General features: G+C 38.9%; 1 protein-coding gene across 2 annotated transcripts in view; it reads right to left on the reverse strand.

The window, feature by feature from the left end:
* Positions 1-488: 488 nt before the first annotated feature.
* LOC138015024 (nuclear RNA export factor 1-like) overlaps positions 489-17,500 on the reverse strand; it is a 39,622-nt gene continuing 22,610 nt past the window's right edge. Inside the window, exons 6-16 of one of the 2 annotated variants that reach the window (XM_068861920.1) lie at positions 15,883-16,017; positions 15,262-15,331; positions 14,205-14,293; positions 13,196-13,303; positions 5,879-5,994; positions 4,926-4,962; positions 4,775-4,843; positions 3,572-3,627; positions 2,330-2,390; positions 1,823-1,881; positions 489-1,344 (exon numbers count right to left, since the gene is read on the reverse strand). In XM_068861920.1, the coding sequence (XP_068718021.1) occupies positions 1,221-1,344; positions 1,823-1,881; positions 2,330-2,390; positions 3,572-3,627; positions 4,775-4,843; positions 4,926-4,962; positions 5,879-5,994; positions 13,196-13,303; positions 14,205-14,293; positions 15,262-15,331; positions 15,883-16,017 (924 nt within the window). In that variant the 3' untranslated portion in view covers positions 489-1,220. The remainder of the gene's footprint in view (positions 1,345-1,822; positions 1,882-2,329; positions 2,391-3,571; positions 3,628-4,774; positions 4,844-4,925; positions 4,963-5,878; positions 5,995-13,195; positions 13,304-14,204; positions 14,294-15,261; positions 15,332-15,882; positions 16,018-17,500) is intronic. The other variant, XM_068861919.1, reaches the window with a different exon arrangement.

The raw sequence follows: 17,500 nt of genomic DNA on the forward strand, positions 1-17,500 counted from the left end.
TTCAAAACTTTATCCTGGCAACGCGAAGCACATTCTCAAAAACGATCTTACTCAATTCATGCAGATTCTTTCTCGAGAAGGCCAAAATAAAGCAAGCAAAAGAAAGGCTCTGCTTGCAGGGTGTGGTTGACGATGGCCAAGGGTTTCGCACGTGCCTTTACTTATTCCTAGTTCACACCAAACCTCAACCATGTTTTCATGACGTTTAGTTAAACACGGTTTCAAAGTGTTTTCTTTTTAAATAAAGAATACTGTTTTTTGTCGACTACAAATTTCGCACAGAAAAAAGTATGTATTAGCCAGCATCAAAAATACCATAATACTCTTATTTTCTCTTGGGACTAATAACAATGCTTATACAAAATCTTGGAAGGACAAACAAAGAGTATTATCTGCTTTCATTTAAACCGCAATGCATTTTGTTTTCCCCACAAATGTTGCATAACTATTGTAAACTATTCCCAGTGCATTTGAAACAACAGTTTACGCAAAATTTGTGGGGAAAACAAATGCATTGCGGGTTATATGAAAGTAGCTGATATGATATTTTTGATACTGGCTAATAGCCCACTTTCCATAGACCATTTTCATAAATGGCGACCACATTTACATTCTTTTATATTTATTATGTTAATTAGACCTACTGTCCTCATTTTGAGACAAATATTTATTGAAATTTGCTCATCGTAGCGAGGTTAGAAAGGCTTATTAGCATTAAAACAAAATAATATTTTATTTGCCGCCATTATGAAAGAGGGTCTATATATTAAAATTCCGTCCTAAACAAAAGGCATCATCTCGTGGGAATAAACTCATACAAATCCTTAAATTTATTGCCCAGAGCCTCGAGATGATGCTTGTTGTTTCCGATGAATTATAATATATCGAAATTGGTGTATTGAAACTCACCTGAATCTCATGTAAAAGCCAGTCCTACATTTTTCTGTGACTGATTTTCATTTTGTTAAACCCAGGCTAACTAAACATGTCTTGTTGCCATGAATGGGCTATTATATGTGATAAGAGTGAGCATATTCACTGTTACATCAGCAAATAGTTTACTTAAATGTTTGCACAGATTGAAACTATTGGATAATGTCTTATCCACAGGATAAACATATCTGGTCTTTGAACAACTGCAGCCGGGAGATTTTGTACTTGAGTAAGCGGAGCAGCACAAGTATCAATGCAACTAGCAGGTAAATAGAAAACCGACATCTTTAAGGACAATAACAACAACACAAGTGATGAAAATCATTCCTTTCTACTAACACAACCATACCTGCTCTGGTGACTTGTTTCAAGTTTCTGCTGTTTTTCATGTACTCGCCGAGAGAAGGACCCCTGATGGAGAAGAATGAAAACCGTAAGTAGGTAAACGCAACACCTCAGCATTCCACTACATTTCCTCATGTCCAGTTGATACTCTTCTACGTATAGTTTTCTATTAATATAACCACTGGAAAGAAAAAGGAACACAAGAGTAGAATTTCCCAGAACAAGGCGCTACATTAACGGTACCATACATACCATTATGTCACACACTTCTGGGAGAATTAATAAGTTGTGACTTAATAATTTGATTTTAATTTTATTTCCTGTTTTCATTTCACACTATCTATTTCCCATACCGTAGGATATGATTTGGGGTGGGGCTTACACAAACCCCGTAAATCCTTTCCTCCACTTTTACATCCCATTGGCCTTCTTATTTCAGTTCCACGATTTTTCTATTACCATCTACTGGTCCGTTCAGCTGGCTGCGTTCTTCACTGGTTCCAGTGAAGTTGAAAGAAATGTAATAGGAAACAGCTAAACTTACCGTGGTACACTACGGTCCTTGCTGATTGTTCCAACATTCACGCACATTGAGAATATTGCCTTTTGAGTAAGTTAAGAATTACAATCTTCAGTTACTCATTGCACAATTGACTGGTCCACACTTGTGTGTACCAATAATTTCCACCATTTGTCAAATATCCACTTGTTAATTTTCTCTTCAAATGATTGGATGTCTGTCATATAATTACTTCCAAGAGCTATAAAAAGTAGTGCAACCATGGATTCACCGAAGTGCCGAGGATTGCTTAGATTACTTTACTGAAAGTGAACTCATCATACCTTGAACCCTTATGGACAATATCTTTCTTTAACAAAATAACCAAACTTTTAATGACATTAAGGAACTCCAACATACTATGTAAATGGAACTGATGGACCCTGATGTAATATTTCCTTTATGTAACCACCAAACTGCTGATCCTGAGGGTAATAGAGTCTTTCTGAGCGCTGTTTAAATCCAACAAGTGGCCTACATGAAATGACAAACCTGGTCGTGATAAGCTTCTAGCAAACCCTGCCTGTCTTCCGTGTCATAGATCGTAAAATACCTGCCAAGTGCAAAGTATAAAACATACACAAACAAAAAAAAAGCGCTGATTGATTGCTAACATTTCAGATAGTCTAAAAAGCAAAAAAACAAAAAACAAAAAAACAATCAGATTGCCAATAGAGGTTTGATGGAATAATACATAAAGAGGCCCTGCTGATGAAAGATCTGTGGAAAAAGATCTGACAGGATTCAATGATAAGAAATAATAAGATAATAAGAAACAAAATTGCAGGGGCACGAACTGGGGCTCATTTGCCCAAATGGCAAAAGCAGGTAAAGAAGAGCTTTAAACGAATAATCTGAAAACAAAAATATAAAGCACATTACATGCCATTTAGAGGATGCTGAGAGCAAAGTGTTCATTCAACTGCTTCTGCTACAGTTGATAGTGATAGCAGTGATGCATGCATCGTTATCAAATACTGTTTCAGTGAAATATCAAGCAAAGCAGACAATCTGCATACATCTCGCAAATGCAAATGCCCAGAACAAGCCTTCACTTTTGAAAGACATGGGCACTTTAGGAGCAAAATCACTGCTCAAGTCCCTGTCATGGGTTGAAACAGGCCAGCGAGGTTTGGTGTCAGTTTATTTGCACTACCTCATCTCATGCTTGACCTGACCCAGCCGAAACATCAACAACAAATCACAGCTGTGCTTAATGGTTGTCTTCTACAACAACAATGATCAGTTGACAGAACCAAATGCAGTCTTTCTTTGAATGTCACACATTCACTATGTCTCACATTCATTATGGTGTAATCTTTTGATCCAACGCCAACATACAAAAATGTCAACAATAACATTTCTTTGCAAAACAATTGCACAACAAATAGGTTTTAACATGTAGCCATAACAACAACAACATCCACACCATTGCCATCGCTATCAGTAACAAACAGCTGCACACTCAATTGTAATGGAACAAATTTAAAAAAAGTTTTTTTCCATGTTACTGTTAATTGCAAGTAAAAAATTCAGCTCATCTTTACCTACGTTTGCTCTCTGGAACAAATTATACATCAAAAGGAGGTTTACCAAATCAAAGTCTTGGTGTCATTTGTGAGTGACTTGTTGATGACTGCCTTAAACCAATACGCTTCATTGGTGAAAAATACCGTTCTACTATGGGGTTTTTCAATCAATCAAAGAAACAATAAATGATACACTAATACATACTGCGCAAGGAATTTCTGTACCAACTCTTTAATTTGAGGGTCACCAAGGAAACTGCCCTGCAGTTTAAAAATGATTTTTTTGTCAACTGAAAGGTTTTTCCAATACCACATGTTCAGTATTAATTAAGCAATACAGGAAAAATTATCGTAATCTTCAGGCCTTGGCTGTTGAAAAGGTGGATAACTCTATCCAATCGATAAACACTAGCAAAACCAATTGAGTTATCCATTAGATAGAGCTATCCACCCTTTGAACAACTGGGGCCTGGAAGGGAAGTGAAACAATGAAAGAAAATATTGTGTTCAACATTTAATCAATGGCTGCAGATCTGAAGCAGACTTGTAAAGATTTACACACATGTTTAGTTTAAATAAATCGCACAACAAAAATAGTACTAAGTACATGAATAATTTATCTTTGCATCTCTATACACAAAGTAGTTTGGATAGCTTGAAGGATATTAATTTTTCTTGCAGCAGAAAGAATGTGTTGTACAACAAAATAGAACTGGTAGATGAATACGTATATCTCCACATCTGAAGGATGGTGCCTAATTAAAGATGTTTTTGCCCCGGTGTGTGATTATGCAGGAAATGTAGATCTTAACAAGTGTTATTGAAATCCAAAAAGAAAATTGGGGGTAACCACACATTTTTCAAAGATAATTCATGAATAATATTTGTAAAAAGCTTTAAAATACAAAGCAACGTATGGCATTCTTTCTCAAATTGAAGCTTAAGTATCTCTCAAAAATGCATGGTTACCCCCAACTTTCTTTTTGTGTACCAAGAGTACTTACTAAGACCTACTTTCTCTGGATAGTTTTAAACAGCGCAAAAATATCCGTCTTAGTACGCATTGGCGATAGGAAATCCGAGTATCTGGAGATGCGCAGAACATATGCGTAATAATAATAGTAGGCACCGTCCTTAATACAAGAAGTAGCCCGCATAACTGGCAGGATATTATCTTGCAGTGGTGGCTTTTGGTGCCAAAGCCACAAGTGAAAATCCCAAACTACTGATCACCATACACTGTGTGGCCAAAAACACAACAGTGCAACCACTCAGTATGTACAATTGCTTCTAGATGTAAGTATGGAATTTTTGAAATAAAAATTTGAAATCCTGGTCTTAAGTGGCATTTAACCATAATAAAATTTATTATTACTACAATAATTATTGTTACTTCAATATTCATTACCTTTGATGGTGGTAACACTTGTTCAGATGGAAGATCAAAGCCAATGGGTGGAGGAAGTTCATGACCATCCTAAAGGAAAAACAAAAGATTCTAAGGCCAACAGATCACATGCCAAATCTCTTTTATCATTAACTGTCAAGATGTAGCTTACCAAATGGGTAATTTTTGGCAGCTTGCTTCTTACAGAGCTAAAATACAAAAAAATATATATATTTCAGTTCCGAAGATGAGTGACCTTCTCAAAACACAAGACAAACACACATGGCTTGAAGAGAAACACATATCCCTGAAAGATGTTTATTAAAAAAGATAATCTTGATAGATCAATTATTTACATGTACAGGTATCACAGTAAAGTACCAAACTTGCAAAGTTTTGGAACTCCATATGTTGAATACCTTACGTGAAAAGCCAGTTGCAACTTTTAAGAAAAAAAGACATTTTTCTCAAATTTGGAGTATCTACTGTAGATTTTTCAAGGGAAAATTCTGATAAAGATGGGTCAGTTGGCATGGAGGAATGTGTCCTGTGCATGTATGTGTGTATATTGGTGATGTAAACAATGGACAAAAATGACAAAACATAAATAATCTGTGAGAAAAGTTGAAAAGTTGGTTAAAAGATACTGTACATAAGGAATCTGATTTTCAAAATATGCCCAAAACATTTCATGGCTTTCAAAAAATGCATGCTAGGATGTTTATTTAAAAAAATATGCTTGATAGATCAATATAATTTATTTACATGTATCACACTAAAGGAACACATTCTGTGCATGTATGTGTGTATGTCGGTGATATAAACAATGTACAAAGAAAAACTGTATGAAGTACAAATGCCTTGTGGAAGAGATAATGCATGATATGGGTGATGTCTTTGAAATTCTGTCATTACAGAGACCTCACCCCAAGAACTGACACCCTAGGACCTGTTTTATTTGACAAAAACACACATTTTGCAAAGTACTTTACAGTAAATTTCATTGTTTCAGCAACAACAACAACAATCAATTTACATATAATTATACTTAATGAGAATTTTATGTATAGTGTAGTTATATTTTACTACTTTCATAACATTTGAAAGTTTGTATCATCAACATACTTGATGTAAGTATTTCCTTTGTTTTGGAACATGTCACAAAGTGGATTCCCATCAAGCTCCAGGGAGGTAAGCTGACTCAGCGTTTTTATCTTGTCAAGTTCTTCCACAGCCCTAATCTAATACCAATTAAAAATAACAATGAGACTTTTTCTAAAATGTAAAGAAAGGAACTTTATTTAAGCGTCTGGTCTTTTAGTGATGGAGCACTAATTGGGGACAATGTAAACTGAATCAACAATGTAACTGAATCAACAAATCAATGCAACTGAAATTTGAGGAGAGGGGAAAACTGGAGTACTGGGGAAAACCCTCTCTGAGCAGAGTAGAGAACCAACAAACTCCGAGTTTGGGAATCAAACAAGGGCCATATTGGTGAGAAGCAAGTGCTCTCACCACCATGTCAGCCCTGCACCCCTAAACTACATTTTTATGTAAACTACATGATTGTATTCGAAAATAACAGAATAAATAATACTTATTATATAAGTACACAAAGCTATATTGTATTATTATGATTATCAGGATGATCATGATCATTTCCTGTAACTTGCAAGAACACAGTGTGTTCTCTCTCAATGAAGTGTTCCACAAGATTCGTAATGTGTTGTGGTATAGATAATTATTGTTTTGTGGCTTCAAATAAGACAGTTCTATTTTCAATGCAACAAGCAAAGAAACTCTCTTTTAACACAGTTTTACAAGAATTGTGGGTCAGGGCCTGTGTACATAAGCAGGCCAGGGCCACCAAAATCAAGAAATCCACAAAGCTCAGCTTTATTTAGTTAAATGAAAATTTAGCAAATCTAACCCACCACTGGCTTTGTGGTCACTGGTTAAGGGGTAGCGGTCAAGTAAGGACTATCGGGTGGATAGCAGTTAGCAGTCAAGCTTCGTAGTACATTGAGTTGATTGCATTTTCCTCTTTATTCCTCAACAGAGTATCTGTCAGCAACACATTCTTGATAAAAATGACCAACAATAGCCAGGTCTTCACAAGTCACCAGATTATCATGTACAATTTTATTTTAAGCAGATCTACTTCGGCACCTCCAGCCACAACAATAGCTGCAACTTCCTCTAAAATGGTTCCCCTACTTTTGAAGAACAGCCTTTCTCACGCAAGCGGAGTCACTGCTGCCCTCGTTGCCTTCCCTTTGAGATCAAAATTGCATCTGCAAGTTCACTTAACACCATCTCTCATCTCTGCCTGTCTGCCACCTATGTTCTTACTTCTACAAAATCTGGCATTCTGATCGTTCCCTTGTTTGTTTTAAGGAACAAGATGGCAAATTTGGTTAGTGCCCGGCCTTGGTGCCTTGGAGCGCTTTTGGAGAGGGGACTCATTTCAGTGTATTGTCAACCTCAGGTTTGTCAGTTGACTTACTATTACCAGTTGTCAACGTCAAATATGGTTACTTTATTTTACCCTTTTCAGGTTAGGCACTCCTAGTATGGTCTCCTCTACTTTCCAGCCCTTGTCTCCTCCAAACATCAAGTGGAGCTGCAGTAGTTTCATCGCCACTACTGTCTGTCCTCAACCAGGCCTTTATAGTAGGACCAGCTCTGATGCATTTCTGTACACACCAGTTCATCCATTTGGCTGATTGCTACCACACAACACACATGCCAAAAAGTAAGAAACCAAGCTTTACTGGAATGGTGAAACGAGGAAGTGGTTTAACCAAAATAAGTGACATGCCTATGCAGATAGAAGTCTTCACAATTTTCTGTTTGATTGTCTCTTCTACACTGTACTTGATATTTGCTAATCACTTCCATCTTGCTGGGAAGATCTGAACCAGTACAAGTTACTCATCATTAATAGAGCCAGACTTTTTTTTCTGACAAGCCATAGCTTAATATTACTATGAAATCACATTCAGGAAGGATCTTCTTCGATGAATAAAGACCTCTATAATTTTTGCATCAAATCCACTACTAAAAAATTATAAAAAACGTTCACTGGCTAAATACAGTTAAAAACTTTCGAGCTTTCGGCTGTCAGGCTACAGCCTTCAATGGAAGAGGGCTGTAGCCTGACAGCCGAAAGCTCGAAAGTTTTTAACTGTATATAGCCAGTGAACGTTTTTTATAATTTTTTAATACGTTTTACCTTGGCTACGGTTCCTCTATTTTTAAATCCACTACTGTTCGGTTATCAGCCCTGAGGCTACCTCCAGTCCCACCAACTTTGTTACTACTTGAACAACTGTATTCTACTTTGTTATCATGCTGAGAGACGACATGTGATAGCGAGCGCATGGGCCAATCAGTGCGATGTTTCATGCCAATCAGTGAGGACGTATGTAAGATTTGAAGCTTTCTAAAGAATGGAAAATCAGTCAAGGTTATTTTATACAATGCCTGAAGACCAGGATCGATAACGAGAGCAAAAAAAAGTCTCCTTGAAAAACGGGAGTCGAAGACTGGTGATGCAACCAGCGTCATAAGGGCTCCAAGAGGAAGTCAACTCAAGATGAGATAAATACTGACAAAGGGACCAAAGATCCCTCATTGCCACTCAAATGTGGCATTAATCAGGCAGAGATGCCAGACTTTGCTGAAGGCATGGCAAAAGCAAGAAAACAACCATGGGAAAAAAGGGTTGACCCTTGTGCAACAGAGCAGTCTTCAAGCAAAAATATCACTGAGATTTTGAAGCAGTCATTCAAACACCTGGCTACAAGCATGAATGCTGGCTTCTCATCTCTGGGTAATTAACCTACAGAGGGAGGATTTGTCCTCCTCTGTTGACAAATTTGATGAGACTACAGAGCCGCCAGCTAAAAGGCGCAAAGCTGACGACCAAGATTCTGTGCAAGATGACGCCTCTTGTAGCAAAGAGAATAATAATCTTAAGCCAGCTCGAAAAGCAGTATTCCACTATGGATCAGGAAGGTCCTGAAATTAACACCAGCCCAGAAGAAGAAACCCTCCATGCCTATAAGGAAGTTGCCACCGTGATTGGGCTATTAGCTCAAGCTTGCCAGGAGTCCAGTATGGACCTCCGTTCTACAGAACCATAAAAAAAATTGATAAAAATGAGGCTCTTAAAACCACCAAAGGCAACTATGAGGCTTACATGACCTTATCACCTGGGTCTAGAACTGACCTATAGTGGTGGATAGCTAATCTGCTCTCAGCTTAAATAAATATATCTCCATGTACACAGATGCGTCAAAAACAGGGTGGGGGCAGTGTATAATGGGCAGGCGGCCCAGGGCATGTGGTTCCCTGAAAGAGCAACAAAAGCACATCAATGAACTTGAAATGCTAGCAGTTTTGTTTGGGGTCAAAAGGGAAAGCATGTCTCCATTAAAAGACTGACAACTCTACTGCTGTTTGCTATATCAATGCCATGGGGGGTAGGGAATCTCCTCACTTTAATGCGCTCACAAAACACTTGTGGTTGCTTTGCATGAAAAATTATAATGATATCTGGCTCATTGTATGCCACCTTCCAGGTGTTTTAAATACAGAGGCTGATCAACAATCTAGAGTTTTTAATGAGCAAACTGAGTGGCATTTAAAGCCAGACATTTTTGCCAGAATATTGGGGAAACTTAGTATTCCAGACCTTTTTGTGTCCAGACTGAACAAACAATAATTGCCCTATTATGTTTCCTGGAAACCAGACTCAGGAGCCATGCATGTAGCTGCATTATTCATGATGTATCGGGGTGATAAGTTTGTTTATATGTTTCCCCCATTCTGTCTCATTTCCAGATGCCTTCAGAAGCTGGAAAAGGAACAAGGACATGCACTGATAATAGCACCAGTTTGGCCAAAACAGGTTTGGTGGCCAAAACTACTGAGTCTACTTATAGCTACCCCTTTAACACTTCCACGTCGGAAGGACCTCCTTACTCTTCCTCATTCAGGGACTCAACATCCCCAAAAGATGATGGCTTGGCTCTTGTCAGGGAGCACAACACAACAAAGGGCGTATGCAATCATGGAGGGGAGGAAACAAAAAGCAATATTCATGTTACCTCAAGAAGTGGGCTGAGTTTTGTGATAAAGGGGAAGTTAATTCTTTTCAGCTAAGGAACTTTACAGCCAAGGACTTGCGTATAGTGCTGCTATTAACACTGCAAGAAGTGCACTCTCTACATATATTACAGTCAATGTCAAAGCGTTGGGCAACACCCATTTGTCCGGTGTTTGCTCAAGGGAATTTTCCATTCCAGACCACCAAAGCCAAAACACAAGGAGATATGGGATGTCCAAGTTGTACTGAACTATTTGAGTGGCCTTCACCCAGTTGACACACTGAGTCTTACCCTTACCCTTAAGCTGGTTATGCTGTTCTAACTAGTCACGGGCTAGAGAGGCCAAACTATTCATATGTTAGATTTAGGAAACATGTTCGAGTTTACGGATAGAGTCACTTTTTGTTATTACAGACAATCTTAAGCAAAGCAAACCTGGTTTGTTAAATCCTCAGGTTATTTTACAACCTTTTGAGAAGGCATGTATTTGTGTACTTACCATGCTCGAGGGGTACCTAAAAAGAACTGTGGTTTCTCCAATCTAGTAACAGCTCCAAATTACTTATCAGTTATGCTAAACCTTACAGGCCTGTAAGCCAAGACACAATAACTAGATGTGCGAGTGAAGACATGCCCTTGGCAGGAATAGACACACCCATCTACTCTCCTAAAAACTGCAGGATGGTCATCTGACTGCAGCCCTTTGCAAGGTATTATACCAGGCCACTATCTGCATCTAATTCATCATATGCAAACTCAGTATTGTCCAATGCATGTAGACAATATACATTTATTCCGTGTCACATATGATATTCTTATAGCATGTTGGACTGTGGGTGCAGTATTTCTGGACTTCATGACCATGTTGCTTTGAAATCTCATGTGATCTCTTGGCATGATGACGTAGAATTATAAAATTAAACAAGACTTATCTGGAAGTTCTACCGAGTTATAGAATGCTGAGAGATTACATGCCCAGCACCCTTCCCACCCTACACATTTTGGCATTGGGTAACATGTACATTCAGCCAGCTCTTTAGTTACAAAAACTGATTGGCGCATGCACTTGCTATCTTATGTAATCTCTCAGCATTCTATAACTCGGTAGAATCACGTCTCCTTTAATTTATAATTTTATCTCACTGTTGTGAAATATGTAACAGAGATCACCCATGCATCTACTGTCCCAACCAGCCAGTCTACAGTGATGTTTCCAACTCCCCTCCACTTTCCAAAGGGGGCCACTACCACCATTAGCTCTTCTCCTGGCAACCTGGCCCAATATGGTAGATTATTTACACTCCTTTGCCTTTCACTATTACCACAGTTTTATTGTTGTGTTTCTTCCTTTTCTTGGATGCTACATTCCTTTATTGATGTTCCTGACCATCCCAGTTTGTCAGTGCCACTGCCTTCATCTTGGTTTTGATTATTACATGGCTTCCTTAAAAGGAATTATGGTATATGTACTAAGCCCTCCAAAACCCTCACTTTGTCAACAACTATCTGCAGTCAGAAGTTATAGTACACAGGTTTGCCAACTAATTTCACCAACTGCCAGTCTCCACATGAGCTCTTTTGGCATCAACCCAAACACCACCACCTGGGAAAGTGGTGTCCCATGAGCAATATGACATCTCAGGGCACATTTCTCATGCATTCATGCATTACCCACAGGATGCCCACGCACATGGACCTCCAGGCTCCCGTATTTCTCAGCATACTCTGGATACTCAGCATACTCTGGATCTGGATTTCAATCCACCAACAAACTGAAAGGGCTGTCTACTGGCACAACCACTCTTTGCATCATATTGGATTCAGTGAGCCTTACTGTACTCCAGATAAGTTGCTGAGAAGTAGGAAATGCAATAACAACAGTGCTCTTGTACGCAGAGGTACAAGTACCTGAAGTTTTTAAAAAGTCACCTTTGAAATACATAGAAGATTGTACCCCAAAGTTACTCTTTTCTGCATTGCATGATCAGTCTACTGCTTGGCTTCCTTCATCATCACTATCCATTTCACCTAGCCCTGCATTTTTTCTAGACATAACTTGATGGTGAGATTTTCACCAATTATAGGTCATGGTGCCGTGTTTCAGTGTCACTGGTTCTCAGGTTCATGGCTCCCATGTGAGGTCTCCCAACAATCAAGTACAAAACGTGTCCCTATTGTAATAGTAGACAACAATGGGGGTTCCCCCTGTGTGCTCGCAGAACGATTAATTTTGTTGGGTAACATAGCAGTGATCTGGCACTTCTAGAACCCCTGCCACCCTGGCTTTGCTGGGTTATCTATGCCTCATTCTTTCTCCGTAAGTAGAAAATGTAACTCGACCAGCTCTTTATCACACTTTTCACGTAAACACCAAGCTGACTTACATTGACCAACTGATAGAAGATACAAGATGCAGATGAGACTACCAAATGCAATGGGAGATAGAGACAGATGGAGGAAACGTGTCATGAAATGCCGAGCAAGCTCGACCTGATGATGATGATGATGACATCTACATGTATCCCACATCAGCCGCTCATAGATTTTGATCTTTCTCTGATACAAAAATGCCACTTGGCCCATAGCCTTGCTCATCCTACTATGGATCATCAATCTTCTGCCCAATGCCAGATCAAGGAAATTTGCATCCAGGACAACAGTCTTTCTGCACCCAGATCAGTGTTAGCAAAGCAAAGAGACCCTCATGCCCTTCTGCTCCCAAATGGCAGATAATATCCATTCATCATTCAAAGGTCTGCCTTTCTGCCATCCAATCTCTTTACATTGTAAAGGGCCTGCCTGACCTACATGTACTGATAGGTTACAAGTTAAATGCCTTAGTGCATAGATCCTCCAATCTCACTAAGCAAAATTTAATATTTGGCCCCTCCACCATTTAAGAGCAAGCCCACAATGTTGGTAGTTCCTTTAGCCATGAGGCTGGTGTCAATGGAAGCTGACCGTGCATCTCTTATCCCCCTCCCACTGTCAGTGCCCTGTTTTACGGGCATTTAAAGCTATAGCTACACAGATTGGAGAAAAGTTGAAACAGACAATGAAGTCACTGAGGGTTGAACTGGGGACTTCTTGCTCAGAAAGCTGCGTGCTAACCTACTCAGCTACATGTACACCTGAAATATCTGAAGTGACTTAATTGTGACACAAATAATTTGCGTATTATTGTAGTTTGTCGCCATAAAAAACCACAACACTTGTAAAGGATATCAACGTATAGTAAAAGCATGGTTTTGGGCACAGATGTTTTAAAATCTCAAGGCATCATCCTACACGTACACTGTACTTGACAATACGATTTCTGTATTACCTGATTGTTACAAATTTTGAGGTGTTTTAGGTTCGATGCTTGTTGTCCAAGTTCCCTGAAGCCATCTAAGTACTTTAGTCTATTGTTACTTATATCCAGTGACTGAACCTGGCAAATGAAAAAAGTTTTATAAACACTGTTCCCTTAAGCCGCGGCTACATGAGCAATTTTTTGCTCGTGCTAGTGATGCGATTTTTTCAAATTTTGTTGCGTCGCCAGTGCGCGATGAAAATCGTAAGACAAAGTGTAGCCACCCCTGAACTGGTGACGCAACAGCTGAATAAATCGCAGAAAAAAAATTGCGAGAAACTCAACTCATTCAATTTCTCACAATTTTTTTCTGCGATTTTTTCAGCTGTTGCATCGTCAGTTCAAGGGTGGCTACACTTGCGATTTTCATCGCATGCTGGCGATGTGACAAAATTTGAAAAAAATCACATCACCCGTGCAAGCCAAAAATCACTCATGTAGCCATGGCTTTAATGTGACATGCTTGTCAAAATCCAATGAATATGCCCCCAAGATTGAAAAAGAAATAAAATTTTAAAGTCACGAAAAGAAACAATATTAGACCAACAGCAAGTGTCAACTTATCATTAGGTCATCAATGCTTGGATACTTCAAACAGCAGAAACCAAGGCTAAACAATCCTTTTTGTCACTAAGGGGCCACAATTCTAATAAGCAAACTGTGCTTTCAAAAGAATCATTGCTACCTGAGTGGTGCACTCTTGTCCGACTAAAAGTACTTCAAGTCAAGGCTGCTGCCTAAGAAAATTTTAAAGGGGCCCTCAGAGCTAAACGCTGAGAACTTAGGAGCCCAGCATATGAAGTGAAAGGTGTTGCTGTGAAAAATTAAGGCGCCCAGAGCTATTCTTTGGGAGCCCCAGGCTACCGGGCTCCTGTTAGGCAACAGCCTTGCAAGTGCCTCCCTGGCCATGTCAGTTTGTTTCAGGTAGAGAATTCCACAACCCTTGTGGAGATAATCATCAGAAATTTTGGTCACCTACCTCAGGGCAGTTTTCACCAATAAGTTGCAAAATCCATGAAGCCAACCAAGGTCTTGACAATATTCCTTGTACATTATTGGCATTCAGCACTAATAAACAAACCCGGTTTAAGTGAGATTAGGGTGTTTTAACTTGTAATAGGTAAGATAATGCCCACTACGATCACAATGATCATTATTAAGCAGGTGTCTTATTTTTCTTATCATGGGAACCCAGCTGAGGTGGTCTAGGATCTCAACTACATGTACGTGGAGAGTCCTCCTCCTTCATCGAGCAATACCCTGCATTCAAGTCATTTCACCATTACAACATTGAACATTCTCAAATACATTTGCACAGTTGGTAAATTGTTTTTCACTGGCTTTAATCAGAATTGCGGTTCAAAAAATATTGTTGTTTACCAGCAAGCTCGTATGCAACAGTTGTACAATAAAATCAATGTGCTAGCCAGTAGTAACACACATCAAGTAAGACCTCTCGAACCGTGATGGCAGATCAAGGGCCTACCGAAAAGGGTCAAGGTTTTCTCAAGTCCCCTTTTTATTGTAGTTATAACGTTATTTTTATGCAATTTTATGTCACTGAATTTAGATCTGTAATAGGCAATAATGCAGACAGTGATCTAAAACCTTTCATGTGACAAGAGGCATCCCTTCAAGGGTTCATTACTGGTGATTTCCAACATCCAACTATGCTTGACATTTTTGCAATCTCTTGGGGATAATTTACTCCTTGTCACTGTGAATTATTGCTGACTGATTTTGCCCGACCACTCTGTGTCCCAAGTTTACTGTAGCTTGTTCTAAAAGTAAGAGTTGGATTGGGCAAATCTTTATTTAACCCTCTCCCTCCTAAGAGTGACACTAGTCTTATAGATTTTACTGGTGAATGGGGGCCTCTTCAGGGATGAAAGGGTTAAGAGTATAACTGTGCCAGTTAGCGGCCACTGCAGGGCGGGTTCAAACTTGTATAACTCCCTCCTCCTAGAAGTTTCCCAGCTATGGGTAATTAATCACTTGATAATGAATTTAATACTCCTTGTTTAAAATGTATGTACCTTCATCATGAAAGAGGTCAGAGAGATTAAGGGCCTTTGATGCTACATCATAACGTTTACTCAGGCATTGCTGTCAATAAAGTTAAACACCATAGTTATAATACAAGCATTTATCCCAAAATTACCAGAAAAACCACTCAGTTTATTACTTATACAGAGTAAAATATATCCTTCCACAAAATTGCTCAGCCATAAAAGAAATTGTGACAAGCAAACACTCTGTAGGCTAGAATGGTGACATGTATACCAACAATAATAACTTTTTAGTTAGAAGCGCACTCAAAACTAACGAGCAACCCGGCACTTTCAAATGTGCGCCCTCACAATGCAAAACTTGTCCTTTCACTCTGTACCTCCGCAAATGTCATTTATTGCATAACCTGTATGTTATGCAATAAATTATATGTTGATGAGACAGGTAGATGACTTGTTGTCTGACACTTTTTTCAGGACATTCTTGTTCCTCTTTTCCACATCCTCTCTCTAAGTGGCTATCTTTTTTATTCCAAAAACCATAAAAGATCCTCATGTACTTGTACAGTACGTACTACCAAAAGAGTTCATGTGCAAGTGTAGTGCATGAAAAGTACTGGTGTATGATGAATGAAGTGCACATTGTACCTTTAAGACTTCTTTAGTGTTATCATCTAGAGTATTGTTGCCTTCTCTGGAACTGACACTGTTGCCATCTTCAACTCTAGTGAATACCCTAGTAGGATTATGAGGTGGACCACACGGCCGAACAGTCAATATGAGCTAAGAATTACATGAAAAGACCAATGAAAGCATTAACAAGCTTGTCATAATGATGTTGGAAAAATGTTCATTGAGCAAAACAAAATACTTTCATGCACACTTAATTGTATTAGTCGTTTCCTCAGTGGGACCACAAAAATTTTCTTTTGACACTTCCCATTTTAAAAGGCTCCTAAAGTAAAAATTTATGGCAACCCAGGAAGGGCTGTGCACTGGAATTTTTGTCAACTACTTTGGGGATCACATCACAACTGAAAGAAACAGGTGAGGATACTGAAGTAACTTCACACAAATTAAATGCACAAAATGAAAAATTATACAAAAAAGACAACAACAAGCCAAAACAGAGATTTCTAATCTCTAAAATGTTCATCCTTTTAGCTTAGACATCATTTTAGCATACTATTTGCTTTAGCAAACTGCTGAAACTACAGCTGTACAAAAGTCATGTAAGGTGAGTACATGTACCCAAATTGATTGCTACTGCCAAATGAAAAAGTACAAACAGAAAAGCAGCATTGAGCACATGGTCATGCCCATAATAACATGGGAACACTGAAATTCTTACAATGACTGCAAAATTCTTGCGGACTCATTGGCTAATTTTTATTGTCAATAAGCGAACAGACACATAATTTATAATTTATGCAATAATGATGCGATATTGCTCCCATCAGATTGATCACATTTTTGTCTCGCGTTCTTCTCGTGTTTTGACTTAATTTTGACCCCTCTGCCTTTTTCTTATTGTAAAAAACAAATTGATGTCAGTTTTTCATGTGTCTGTCCTGTTATTGACCATGATCTTCGCAGTTGTGAATGCAATTTTTGCAATTGCGTAGAGAAGCCTGAAAAATTCACGACTTCAACAGGATTTGAACACACGATCTCGTGAAACCGGTGCAACGCTCTAACCAACTGAGCTATGAAGCCACTGATGTTGGGAGCTGGGGTTCCCATTTGTGGGTTCTAATGTTCCCGTGAAGAATGTATCATTTCATCATTGGCAAAGTAGTCTGCGGATCCACAGGACAGACAAATGAAAAACTGTCATCATTTTGTTAAAGTGCCGCTGTGATAAAAAAAACCACTACCTTTTTTCCTTCAGATTTTGAAAGCGTGTTTGCTTAACACATGACTGGCAAAATTTTGAGCTTTGATTTTTATCCAAAGACCGTTTACTTTGAGTGTAAGTTTTGGATTTCACGGTCCACCATTACTCACGTTCAAAACTGACCGATTGGACCTCAGACGGTTGGATCCAGGGAAAAGTGACGTCAGAGGCTCACTAGCTTAAAATTTCAGCTTGTGAACGCAGCTTATTATATATGCAAAGCGTGAGTTTAAAAGTCTGAAAGCCCAAAACCCCCGTGCTGCATATTAATTCTGTGGCGTACACATGTATTGCACTCTTAAACTAGTGAGCCTTTGACGTCATTTTCTCCTCGATCCAGCTCTCTCAGGAACATAATGTTAGTAATGG

The sequence above is a fragment of the Montipora capricornis genome, chromosome 9 (assembly GCF_036669925.1).
Source record: "Montipora capricornis isolate CH-2021 chromosome 9, ASM3666992v2, whole genome shotgun sequence".
NCBI classification, from domain to species: Eukaryota; Metazoa; Cnidaria; class Anthozoa; order Scleractinia; family Acroporidae; genus Montipora; species Montipora capricornis.